Below are 11795 nucleotides of genomic sequence, written 5' to 3'. Positions count from 1 at the left end.
CCAAGTTCTGTTAGTTAGGGGCGATGCTTGGCATCGGACGCCGCTGCAGCCCTTGTCCTCACCTTGTGGTGAAAGCTTGGGAAGGAGGAGAGCAGGTGACCACACACCTGCTTATGAAGGTAAGCTGATGAGGGGTGTGGTCAGACTAATACTGGTATTAGAGGTACATTTGTGGTTTATTCAGTACGCGTGCACGTACGCGAGATAGTGCAGTAGCGATGCCAAGCATCGCCCCTAACTAACAGAACTTGGTTATAGTCATAACCTAACGTTAAAGGGACACACAAAAACAATACTATTTTGCACATAATCTCACATACATCCAAAAACTCGTAGCTGTTTTAATTACAGCTCAATGAAATGGTAGCAGTCCCTATAAGACAAGGTATTGCTAGTGCTGTAATTGACACAACACAAGGATTCAATGTCCCCAACAGTGATGCCAGTAACTAGTTACTAGGGCTGTCCCCGACTAAGGATTTGGATGGTCGACTATGATTGGCCAAAATGTGCCGTTAGTCGACTATTGGTCGACTAAAAAAAATATATATAATATCTTAATTTTTTTTTTATTATTATTTATTTAAATTTTTTATCATTCCATTTGGGCTGTGGGGGGTGCTTAATGTCTGAAGGAGTCGACTGAAGGCTTCTTGTCCTCTGCAAAAGCATGCAATTGGTCCACTGATGGATACATCTTGATATTTGTCTAGTCTAGTGTGTTCATTAGATGGGTGAAATCCTCTTTCAGTGCCTCTGTGCCTGTTTTCGTAGGCAGTTAGCCTCTGGTATGCGTGCCATTAGTGTTAGCCACGCTTCTAGGCCTCTTTTCTTTTGGAAAGAATGAAATTTTTTTTTTATAAATATATATATATTTTTTTATATATTCGACTAAGAGGTTGGCCAGTCGACTACGGCTCCTTTCGACAGATTAGTTGACTAATCGACTAATAGGGGTCAGCCCTACTAGTTACTAAGTAACTAGTTACTCTAATCTGATTACTTTTTTCAGTAAATAGTAATCTAACTTGTTACTTTTTACAAGCCAGTAATCTGATTACAGTTACTTTTCCAAGTGGCTGTGCGTTACTATTTAGTTACTATCTCATAATGCTGATGATAAGAGAGCCAGGGGTACAGTCAGCTAGACCGGAGAAGGGACGTGCGCTCGCGCACGCATGCACACAGCCACACACACACATGAGAATAACAAACTATAATACCATGTTTTATATTACACAACGGTTTTACAATTTTTTTTTTTAATACAAATTATATTATATACATTTTCTATTTTATTTCGTTTGGGAACCACTGTCCTAGAGTGCGTGAGCAGTGGACAGCTGTGACCTTATATGGCCTGATGGCTGATGACGTCTCATGATGACCTGTCTGAGCAGCCAATCATGATTTATGACATTATGCACTTTCAATAAAGCATTATTTAAAAAAAATAACTGTTGTCATTCTTATGTTGTGGCAGCAGCAGGGGGGACGACGACGACTTCGTAACCTAGTTACTTTCAAAGTAACTAAGTTACTCTGATAATCAAGTAATCAGTAAAGTAACTAGATTACTTTTTAAAGGATTATTTTTTACAAGTAATCTGTGGCATCACTGGTCCCCAATGACATCACTGGTGGCCATATTAAAATGTATTTACTCTCAATACGTGTGTGGATGTGTGTGAGATTATGTGCTAAAACAGCATTGTTCTTTGGTAAAGTGCCCCTTTGAGCCACCCTATGACACTTGAGTAAGACCACCAGTATAGACTATATACAACACACTGGCCCTCAGTTCAGGGACATCTCACAAATCGATACTGCTTCTGTTATACAGTTGTCATCATTCCAGCTTCCATTTAGCGTATCGGGCCAGAATTCTGCACAGTCCTGCTCGTCCCCATAATTGTTTGGCTGGTCTTTGGCCCAGAACCTGTAAAAAAGTGTAATATAAAAAAGGAAAATAATATTTCTGCCATGACTTTAGTGACTTTTTAATAACTTAAGCCCTATTTCTTATTTGCCAATGATGATGTTGATTGGTTAGTATGAGGCACCGTGGGGATTGTGCTGAGGAAGGACTCGACCAATCAACATCATCGTTGGAAAAGTAAATAGAGATGGGGTTCCAAAAATCTGAGCTATCCCTTTAAAACCAAACCCATGGATGATAGTTCAGTACGCGTGAAGATTTTCCCTACGCAGGTTGTACTTCCGCGTTCGGTTTGCGCGATCTGATTGGCCACTGACATTTCTGGTCATGTGACATGTGCGCCAGTCGTGTGACGCCTAGTTCTGCGCCTATTTCCGGGTCTAACAGCCTGCAAACTACCTAACGCCTAGTTTATCACTGGTTAAACTTAGGCGACTCTTTCGAAGTTGGTTAAGGTTAGAGTTTGGAATCAGGGCTGGTGTTCTATCGCCCTGCTCTAAGACAAACTCTAACCTTAACCAACTTCGAAAGAGTGCCACTGCCTATAAGCTTAACCGGTGGCAGAACTAGGCGTCACACGATTGGCGCACATGTCACATGACCAGAAACGTCAGTGGCCAATCAGATTGCGCAAACCGAATGCGGAAGTACAACCCGCTTAGGGAAAATATTCACGCGTACAGTACAGCCAGGAAAGTCATGTTTTCAGCGACACAGAAGTCTGCATAAAATATCTTACCTGCTTGTCGGGCTCAATTTCGTGTTGTCCACCCATGTCCAGGTCCCTTCTACTCTATTGTCAGTCAGGCCGATCCAGACGTGTTCGCCATGACTAAACAACCCATTGATGAATGTCTTGAGGGAAAGAAAAAATCTATTGAAAGCATTATAATGGTCATCATTGACACAAACATGTGCAATAACACATTTACACACACATACATATACGTATTTTATTTACACACATTCACAAACACCCTCACATCCAGAGACACACACATACTGTACCATTTCTTGTTGGCTAGTTATGATTGCAAGGTCAGCTCCCAGGGCTCGACATGCATCTCTGCTTCTAAACCAGTTTCTTTTTACAATAGAAATGAAGTAGCAGCTGTTCTGAAACTTCCTCCAGTTGGGACGACAGGTCCCTACAGGTTTGAGAGATTAAACAAACAAAACATATATATATTGAGAAACAGGCAGATCAATTACATCGCCTATCTTTCCAGACCGGATTTTTTGTGATGATGTATTTTTAGACCATTTCTTGCAGTCAAAAAAGCAAAGCATTCATTATTCATGATTTTCTTTTATCCATAAACCTGACCAATCTTAGCTAGCACATACATTGTGTGTTTTATATGGTCCCATGTGGCATGGGGCTATCCCATGCCCTATAAGTAGGATGCACATTGGCTATACACACACCACTCTTCTATTTATAATAACATCTTGCCGGCATAGAATTGTGATAGTTGTGTATGGTTAATGGATTATCTCAATTGTAATTATTACCAATAGCATTCTTAATTGATTTAGCCCTGGTCCCCACGTGGTCATGCTAACATTTAGCTTAGGCCTTTGTCATTGTTTGTATCTTACATGTATGCTGGTAAAGCCCATGTAGATACATAAAAGACAAACACATTCTGTTGAATAATAGCATGTTGTGTTTATTTGAATTGTTTAGCAAATACCAAAATACCCTGTTATATTATCGTATAGCTTACGCTCTGCACTCTAGTGGAATTATCCCTTTGTCCAATCTAGCACTGAATAATTTTTCTCCACATGTACACAGTACACACCCATCCGCCTGGCCACACCCACATCCGCTCCTCTACATAAGCGGGGTCGTGGCCACACTAACAGCTACTTCCCTATTTTCACCACCGAAAAGTGACTGTATACACCACTTTAGTTTAGTGCCGAAATAGTTATTGGAAAGGATTTACGTTTGGAAAAAAGGAGCTGCGTTGACATTATATCTTTGTTTTCTCTCTCACTATTTTTCGAGGAAATACGGCGATAATGTTTTCGCCACCGGAGTGTCTAGAAGATGATGATCATTCTGACCTCCACCGGCGCTTCGCATTAGGGTCTCGCGTCGCTGAGCAATCCCCGCCGGCATTGCCTCCGGCTCTGCAGCTGGACACTTTACTTGGGAGGCGATCGGCCGTGTGAGGGCTGACGGCCTCTCTGGGCGGGTGATGTTTTTTGCAACGCGGGCGCCAGGTGTATCGGTTGCGGGGGAACAACTACACAGCTTACGAAGGTCGGCTCCAGGTTAGGATCCTTTTCGCTGCCCCTTAGCGGCGTGGAGGGGGTTCTAGTTTGATGCCCCACGATAACATTAGCTCCTCCTCAAGTGAAGTCGTAGCTTTGTTTTCCTGGGACCGTGATTCAGAATCTGCGGTTCAATTCCCCGGGTCTCTGGACAAACGGATACCCACTGTCGCCGTGCTGGCCCCGCTTTTCAAGATGAAAAACACCCGGTGCGAGGGAGGTGAGCTTGGTGTTCGTTATGAGAATATCTCCATGCTCAGGTCGGCTATAGCCTGCGTACAACGAGGGGCTTGCTGCCGACACCGCTGTGTCTGGTAAACACCGTTCTGAAGAGGGACGTGTGTTGCCTTTTTCCCTTTTTTCTTCGGATAAGAAGAGGAAAAGACAGCAGCTGTCTGAAGTGTTGGCCTGTATTGCTTTTCTCACGTTGTACAGTTTTCAGTAGTAGCCGCTTAGCTTGCTTCTGCGTGAGCTAGTGGCTAGCGATAGCCGGTATGAGCTAACTGTTAGCCAGTTAGCTGTTTAGCTACAACGTTAGCTGCCGGCTGCGCTCGGCTGGGAACGCTAGCTTGATGCTATCAGTTAGCCTAGAGTTAGCTGTTTAGCTTGTGCTACAACCATTGGCATAGCCGTGAGAATAGCAGGCCCTGGCACCAGGGTTTCCGTTAGAAAAAATTGTTGCCGGTCTCAGTGTCTTGCAAGATTTCAATCTACCGGACAAATGGGATCAATTCCGGTCAGAGTTTATTGAGCTTAATAACAATTGATAGGCAGGCTATTTTTATAAAGAATGACATCCTCAAGGCATGTAGATTTATAATATTTTAACTTAAAACTAGCTACTTTTGCGTATATAGGCATATTAATATATTCCAAATAAAATAAGTCCCTCGAGACTTCGTGCTGCTGCCGACTTGAAATCAAATAGGTGTCGGTGGGCAGTCGGCCCGACATTAATAAACAGCAGTCTGTTATAATCACATTTTTATTTATATCAAGCGAAGAACTGAGAAATTTGGCAGAGAAAGATGGCAACATTATCGTGGGTTTTGCGTGATGACTATCTCCACCTCCCAACGACTTGGTGCTGGATTTGCGAGAGTGTGCAGCTGCAGAGCCGCAGAGCCAGCGGTGCTTTCAGGTCCGGTCTGGGGACCGCTCAGCAGCGCCCCCCACCCAACAGCTGAATTGCCAATGGCTGAATTGGAGTATTGCACTGTGCGGGCACAACTGTCAGCTCTGCGGCTCTGCAGTTGCATGCTTCTCGCAAATCTAGCTCCCACTGCCAAACCCAAATGAATCTCGACATCGCTTCACCAATAGTCGTTATCAGAACACTACACACATATCATAATAGAACACACATCGTTGTCATTATTAGACCTGCTTGGTGAAGCAACAATGAAACAAATGTAACTATTTTAATACAATTCAAATTGTGCTTAGAGGGAATTATTTTCACCGGACATTATGACCGGAGAGATTTAAATATGTCGGACTTCAACAGATTTTGCCGGTCAAAAACCGGTAATTACCGGACAACGGAAACCCTGCCTGGCACTCTGACTACGACGTCATCTTTGGCAGAAGATGTCGTCGGGCCTGCGCCATGACCGGCTGCAGGAGGGGGGGGCGTCACGCCGGAGCGAGGCCCCGGCCATTGCTTCTTCTGGCCTAGCCAGCGAGAGGCCTTCGTCGACGTGGTGGACCAACCTGTGTTGCGGCCTTTCGTCCTGCGTTCCTTCCCCTCCTGAATGTTTTTGTTAATAACGATGTCTTTGTCTACAAAACATATGTTACTTCACTACATTTGGAGATACGACGTGTGCTGTGTGAGAATTGTCTTGGTCGCTTTGTATAGCTTGGGTTAGCGTTGGCCAAGGCTTGTGCCTTTCTCTCTACCTAGGAACAGCGTTGTTTTTTACGTGAGTAAAATGTACTGGGTTTTTGTTGTATGATGAGAAGTTGTGTGTCTTCATGTAACGTTTAGACAACGTGGCTGAGCCCACAACTGGCTGGGTTACCCTACAATGCTGTGCATAGTGGCATATGATCGAGGGCTGAGTCCCTCTCTTAGCTTGTTATTCTTTGCTTGAGGGTAATGATGAAAATAACAAGTGGCAGGTATTTTCACACATAAGCAGAGCTGTGGAAGGGCCTACACTTGATTTGGGCCCTGTCCGATACGCTGGCGATGTGGGGGGTGGTGTCATCAGTGACCGTCTGGTGGGGTCCCGATGCTACGGCATCATTGACCTCACCGGGCCCCCTTTTTCGGGGGGTCCTGGCCCTCAGGCTGTTCCTGGGGCTGGGTCCTCCTCCGCGCTCCGCTGCTACGGCCTTGCCACAGGGTTGGGTTCTTGATAGGGATGCTCGATATTGGCATTTTTACCGATACCGATATACCGATATTGTCCAACTCTTAATTTCCGATACCGATATGAACCGATATGAACCGATACCGATATATTCAGGGTTTCCCCGCCCCCCAAAATTGAATAATTTCAGGTAATTAACATTACATATCTCTTGTTGTGGAATTAACACAACATAATGCATACTTTTGACAATAAATAAAATCAGAATTTGTTCTTACTTGCTTGCCTGGGTAAATAAAGGTTATAGAAATATAAAAATATAAAAATAAAAATGAAAACCGATACCGATACCGATATTTTCCGATATCACATTTTAATGCCGATATCGGCCGATAATATCGGTAGGCCGATAATATCGGACATCCCTAGTTCTTGACCTTTGACCCCGTGATGTTGGGGGCTGTAAAGTTTTTTTTTTCTTCCCGTTCGTTCCCTAGTGGCATGTGGGATGCGCGCCTGAGTGGTCGCGGGTCCTTCTGTGAAGGTAAGTCCCACGATCTGCTCACCCTGTGCATTGAGGTGCTAAACCCTCTTCGCACAGTCGGATCTGATTCCCTCCCGTCCCCCTCTAGGGGGTTCCGGGGGCTCGGGTCCTCCCCGGTTCTGATGGTTGTGGGGGGCCTCAGTGGGTACATTTGTCGAGCTTCCGCTCTGCTCAGCTCCTGTGTTCCACTAGAGTGCAGAGCGTAAGCTATACGATAATATAACATACGGTTATCCTATAACCATAGTTATATGAGTATAGCGAGCGATCTGCACTGACTCACAGAGGACCCTGTGGTCTTTGCCTTCGGTGGTGAAAGACTTGGGAAGGAGCTGTTAGTGTGGCCACGACCATGCTTATGTAGAGGAGCGGATGTGGGTGTGGCCAGGCGGATGGGTGTGTACATGTGGAGAAAGATTATTCAGTGCTATATTGGATAAAGGGATAGTTCCACTAGATTGCAGAGCGCTCGCTATACTCATATAACTATGGTTATAGGATAACCGTATGTTTTGTCTCTGTGCTCACACTTGGTTCCTTGTAGAATCTCTGGCTGCCCAACCAGGACTGGGAGAGGCCAAAACCTTTTCTAGGGGGGAGATCCGGAAGTACAGAGGGGGGGGGGGATTCATAATGAGAAGGGAATAGAGTCTTAACTCATTCAATGCCAGTCACGAGTATAGTTGGGTTAACTAGCCAACCGTTCAGCCCCAATCACGAGTATAGTCGGGTTTTAATAGTTATTTCTTTTATTAGCTATATCCATACATTTTCATCCATCCAGCCTGATGTTATCATTGGGAATGGGTCTGAGCTCGCAAAAGGGCAAATACCGTGCGGGCGGGGTTTAAATACTCAGACGAGGCAGGCCTTTACAACGATGGTATGGAACAGTAACCCCGCCCGCCCATTCATGTGTAACGCTCGGTAATGTGGGACGGACCTCCACGAGCAGTATTTGGAATGGCGATCAGATAATTGGATTATTTCTTTTGCATTACATCAGAGACCAGGTAAGAACACTATATATAAAATCTTGCGTTGATCTGATATTTCTTTCTACCGCGATCGACGCTGTCTGTGTGTGTGTGTGTGTGTGTGTGTGTGTGTGTGTGTGTGTGTGTGTGTGTGTGTGTGTGTGTGTGTGTGTGTGTGTGTGTGTGTGTGTGTGTGTGTGGCTGTTTACCGTTGAGTGCAGGAGGTGGCGGGGGGAGCGCCCCGCTATGAGGGCCATTTCATGTATGCATGAGGAAGAATAATAATGATAATCTAGCGTTGATTTCAGGAAGATTCGATAATCAGGTGAAAAATGACAACGTGTTGAGTGTATTCCACTAAAGGGCTTTTCCTGGGATTACTAAGAATCACCAAAACTATACTCGTATTCAAAACGGTATAAAACGGAAATCTACGGATGAAAAAACACAATCTGTTTTGTACATGTTGACTGGAAGCAACTCACTGACAATCAACGCGTGTATTAGACCCATAGCTATAATTTAAGATATATTTTAAGCACTCGCAAATCTTGCAGTCCCCCCATTGATTAAAGCGATGGCGTACTAGCGCCCCCTGGCGCATTAAGCGATGGCGCAGAATGAGTTAAAGTGCCTTAAACACTGTGTAGTGTTTTGCGGTGATAGCTTGGTATGGAATTATGTATCCATGTTGTACAGAATTATTTAAGGTGTTAGTTGTTTGTTTATTGATTTTGGTTTGTCTCTGTAGGAGGAGCTTCCAGGATAAAGCCTGGGATAGAAGCTCCTCTCAGGGAGAAGTAGAAGCAGGCTAGAGAAAGAGACACAGCCGCGATGGAGCTAGTTCTCATAGCCAAGGGTCTAGTTTGTTTGAAAAGTTTAATAGTTTAGTATTTTTGCTCTTATTTTCAAATGGCATTTCTTTGTATGTAAATGCTATGTTATTGATAGTTGTACTGCAGCCTGTTTGTCCACTGGGGAACAAAAGAAAAGACGAAATAAAAACAAAACACTGGTGATGACAACCTGCCTGAGACCCTATTTTTCCACCGCTTGGCCACATCCTAACACCATGTGATTATGGCTTACTGTATACACAATTGCACATGTGTCATTTTCCATCGTCATCGTCATGTGAAAGAAGGGTTTCACACAAAATTTCATGGAAATTGCACATGTGAAGTCATGTAAGCAAAGAGGGAATGAATGAATGGGAAATGAATGGGAGGCCATGTCCTCACTGCAAACTCAACGCAAGTCATTAGCACAACTGACAATAGCAATCAACTGCTTAAATATCAGGAAAGTCAATTTAAATAATGTAAATATAATTGTCTGTCAAAACCAGCCACATTGTTAGCCTATAGTTTACCCTTGTTTTTTGGAAATATTAAAAGAAAAAGGTGAAATATGTCAGTATATGCACCCAAAATATAACAAAAAATCCCTATAAGAAAAAAGATCCACTGAATGACATTCCTTTTTTTTTTTTTTGATCTTTTTCCCCCTCCATTTTCCTCCGATTTTCTCCCATCCCAATGTTAGTCGTATGCCAATTCCCAGTCCCTTCCTGGTCGCTGCGCACTTACCCCCACAGTCAGATCATCTGGGAGAGTGGAGGCTACCACGTGCTTCCTCCGACACACGTCCAGCCAATCACCGCTTCTTTTCACCTGGCAGCGCGGATTCTCATCGAGAGGGCGTAGCGTGTGGGAGGACCACACTATCCCCCTCGAGTCCTATCCACGCTTAGCAGGCGCCCCGACCGAACTGTAGGAGTCGCTGTTTACAACGACCCGGACCCACCCCGCCAGCTTCTCCCACCCTCTAATACAGCCAATTGTATTAGTGCAGACGGCCAGCCAAGCTGGTGACAACCCCGGAGCTGTGAGCTGGATTCGAACAGGCGAATCCAGCTCACAGCTCCGGGGCTGGTGACGAACGCAATCTCCGCTCGGCCACCTAACCGCCCACTGAATGCCATTCCTAGTTAAAATGTCAATATGTTTCTAAGACCCTAAACATTGAAAATATTTTGCTCAATCAAATAAGCGTCCATACTTTTATTGGTACAGTATAAGCAATTTTGTAGAGTGCCATGTCTGCTTATTTCCCCAGAGCTGGTGACAGAAGTAGCTATAGGGAGTTCCATGTCTCAGTTCCTTCCCGTCTCTGATGTAAGCACATGTTAGGGGAACACATACCGACACTATGGGAAATACGCTTAGCTTAGCACAAATTAATCGGAAGCGGCTACAGACCAACTAGCGTATCTGTTGGCCAAAAACAACTCTCCTGGAGTTGTATGCTAGGCTAGTGGTCCGTATCCACTTCCATTCATTTGTGTTAATGTTCCAATGTTTAACCCTAAATGACCAGATGTTGCAGAGAATGCTGTGGCACTGGGGACGCCAGGTGATGATCTTATCTACAATGCTAGTTTTGGCTAGTGACTGCCACTTAAAATGATATATCCCTCGCCTTATTAGAGAGAGAAATGTATTAGAAGGCTTTGTTCACAGGACCACAGCTGCATGAACCACAGCAGACGAAGCTAGGAGCGATCTATTAATAATAGTATTAATTTCCCTATAGCAGCAAAGACTGGAGAGCCAGAAAATACGTCACCCGCAAGAGGTCTATGGACTACAAAAAGTCACCTGATGACATCACAAATTTAAGTAAAATCATTACCATGTCTTAGCACTCCTCCTCAAAGACATCATTATTTAGTCTTAATTTTTTCGTACCTGCAATCGTGGCGTTCAATGTCGCTTGTAGCTGGTCTCTCTCTGCCGTGATGTTGTGACACCTGGCTTGCAGCTGTTCCATCTGTTGAGTCCGGTTGTTGTAATTGTCCCTTAACTGGTCTGTCTCCTCCGTTATGTTCTTGCTACTGATCTGTAACTGGTCTCTCTCCTCCATCACGGTGGTGTAACCTGCCTGCAGCTGGTCTCTAGCTTCAACAAGAGTTCTGTAATTGCCCTGTAACGTGATCATGTCTGCCGTCAAGTTCATGTGACTCTTCTCCATCTGCTCTTTCTCACTGTTGCTAAAGTTGTGGCTGATTTGTAACTCTTCGAATGTCTTAACTATAGCATTGCAACTGCTCTGTAACTGCTCTCGTGATCTCGTGAGATTGTTGTACTTGTTCTGTAACTGGTCCCTCTCCTTTGTCATCGAGTCACGACCGCTCCGAGCCTGGTTTCTGTCTCCCATCACCTGTTCGTAACGTCTGCGTAACTCGTCGTTGCCTTTCATCAAGGTGTCTGTATCTGTCTGTAATTGGGCACGGCTAGCTTTGAGCTGTTCTTTATCTCTGGTTAGCTGTTCTTTATCCCTGATTAGAGCATTGTTACTGCTCTGGAGTTGCATTTTACTGGTTCTTAGAGTGTTTCTTTCCGTTGTCAAGCCATTGTTTGTGTTCTGTAATCGATCTTTCGTGGTACTCAATGTCATGTAACTGGCCTGTAACCTATCTCTGGCATTTTGTATCTGCGTATTTTCTTTGCTCACAGTGTTCAGATTCTGCTGTAGGTTATCTCTATCTTGAGTCATGGCATTATATTTGTCTTGTCGGCTTTTCTCCATGTTGTTGACTGCAAAAGAGAAATGGTAGAATACTGATGAGCACAAAAATGCCCCCAGAACAGTGATCTTATCGTAATCATAATCACCCCTAACTTTCTCACTTTATATGTATATGTTGTGTCTGTCCACTATGTTTGTTA

General features: G+C 44.3%; 1 protein-coding gene across 1 annotated transcript; it reads right to left on the bottom strand.

The window, feature by feature from the left end:
- Nucleotides 1-1617: 1617 nt before the first annotated feature.
- LOC311247901 (uncharacterized protein) lies at nt 1618-11507 on the bottom strand. Its single transcript, XM_084338886.1, has 4 exons — nt 10815-11507; nt 2948-3087; nt 2679-2794; nt 1618-1939 (listed from the first exon to the last, which is right to left on the bottom strand). The coding sequence occupies exons 1-4, from the start codon at nt 11437-11439 to the stop codon at nt 1798-1800; spliced, it is 1023 nt and encodes a 340-aa protein (XP_084195012.1). The 5' UTR covers nt 11440-11507; the 3' UTR covers nt 1618-1797.
- Nucleotides 11508-11795: the final 288 nt, after the last annotated feature.

This window comes from Notolepis coatsorum, assembly GCF_963971535.1.
Source record: "Notolepis coatsorum genome assembly, contig: SCAFFOLD_155, whole genome shotgun sequence".
NCBI classification, from domain to species: Eukaryota; Metazoa; Chordata; class Actinopteri; order Aulopiformes; family Paralepididae; genus Notolepis; species Notolepis coatsorum.
This window is presented reverse-complemented; position numbering and strand designations above follow the sequence as displayed.

What these genes read in the sequence shown, in the direction of transcription:
- LOC311247901 (XM_084338886.1), bottom strand. Translation starts at nt 11,439, where the DNA reads ATGCAACTCCAGAGCAGTAACAATGCTCTAATCAGGGATAAAGAACAG. An exon ending in ATTGAACGCCACGATTGCAG is followed by an intron (nt 3,088 to 10,814) that starts GTACGAAAAAAT and finishes TCAAACCTGTAG; the next exon opens with GGACCTGTCGTCCCAACTGG. An exon ending in TAACTAGCCAACAAGAAATG is followed by an intron (nt 2,795 to 2,947) that starts GTACAGTATGTG and finishes CTTTCCCTCAAG; the next exon opens with ACATTCATCAATGGGTTGTT.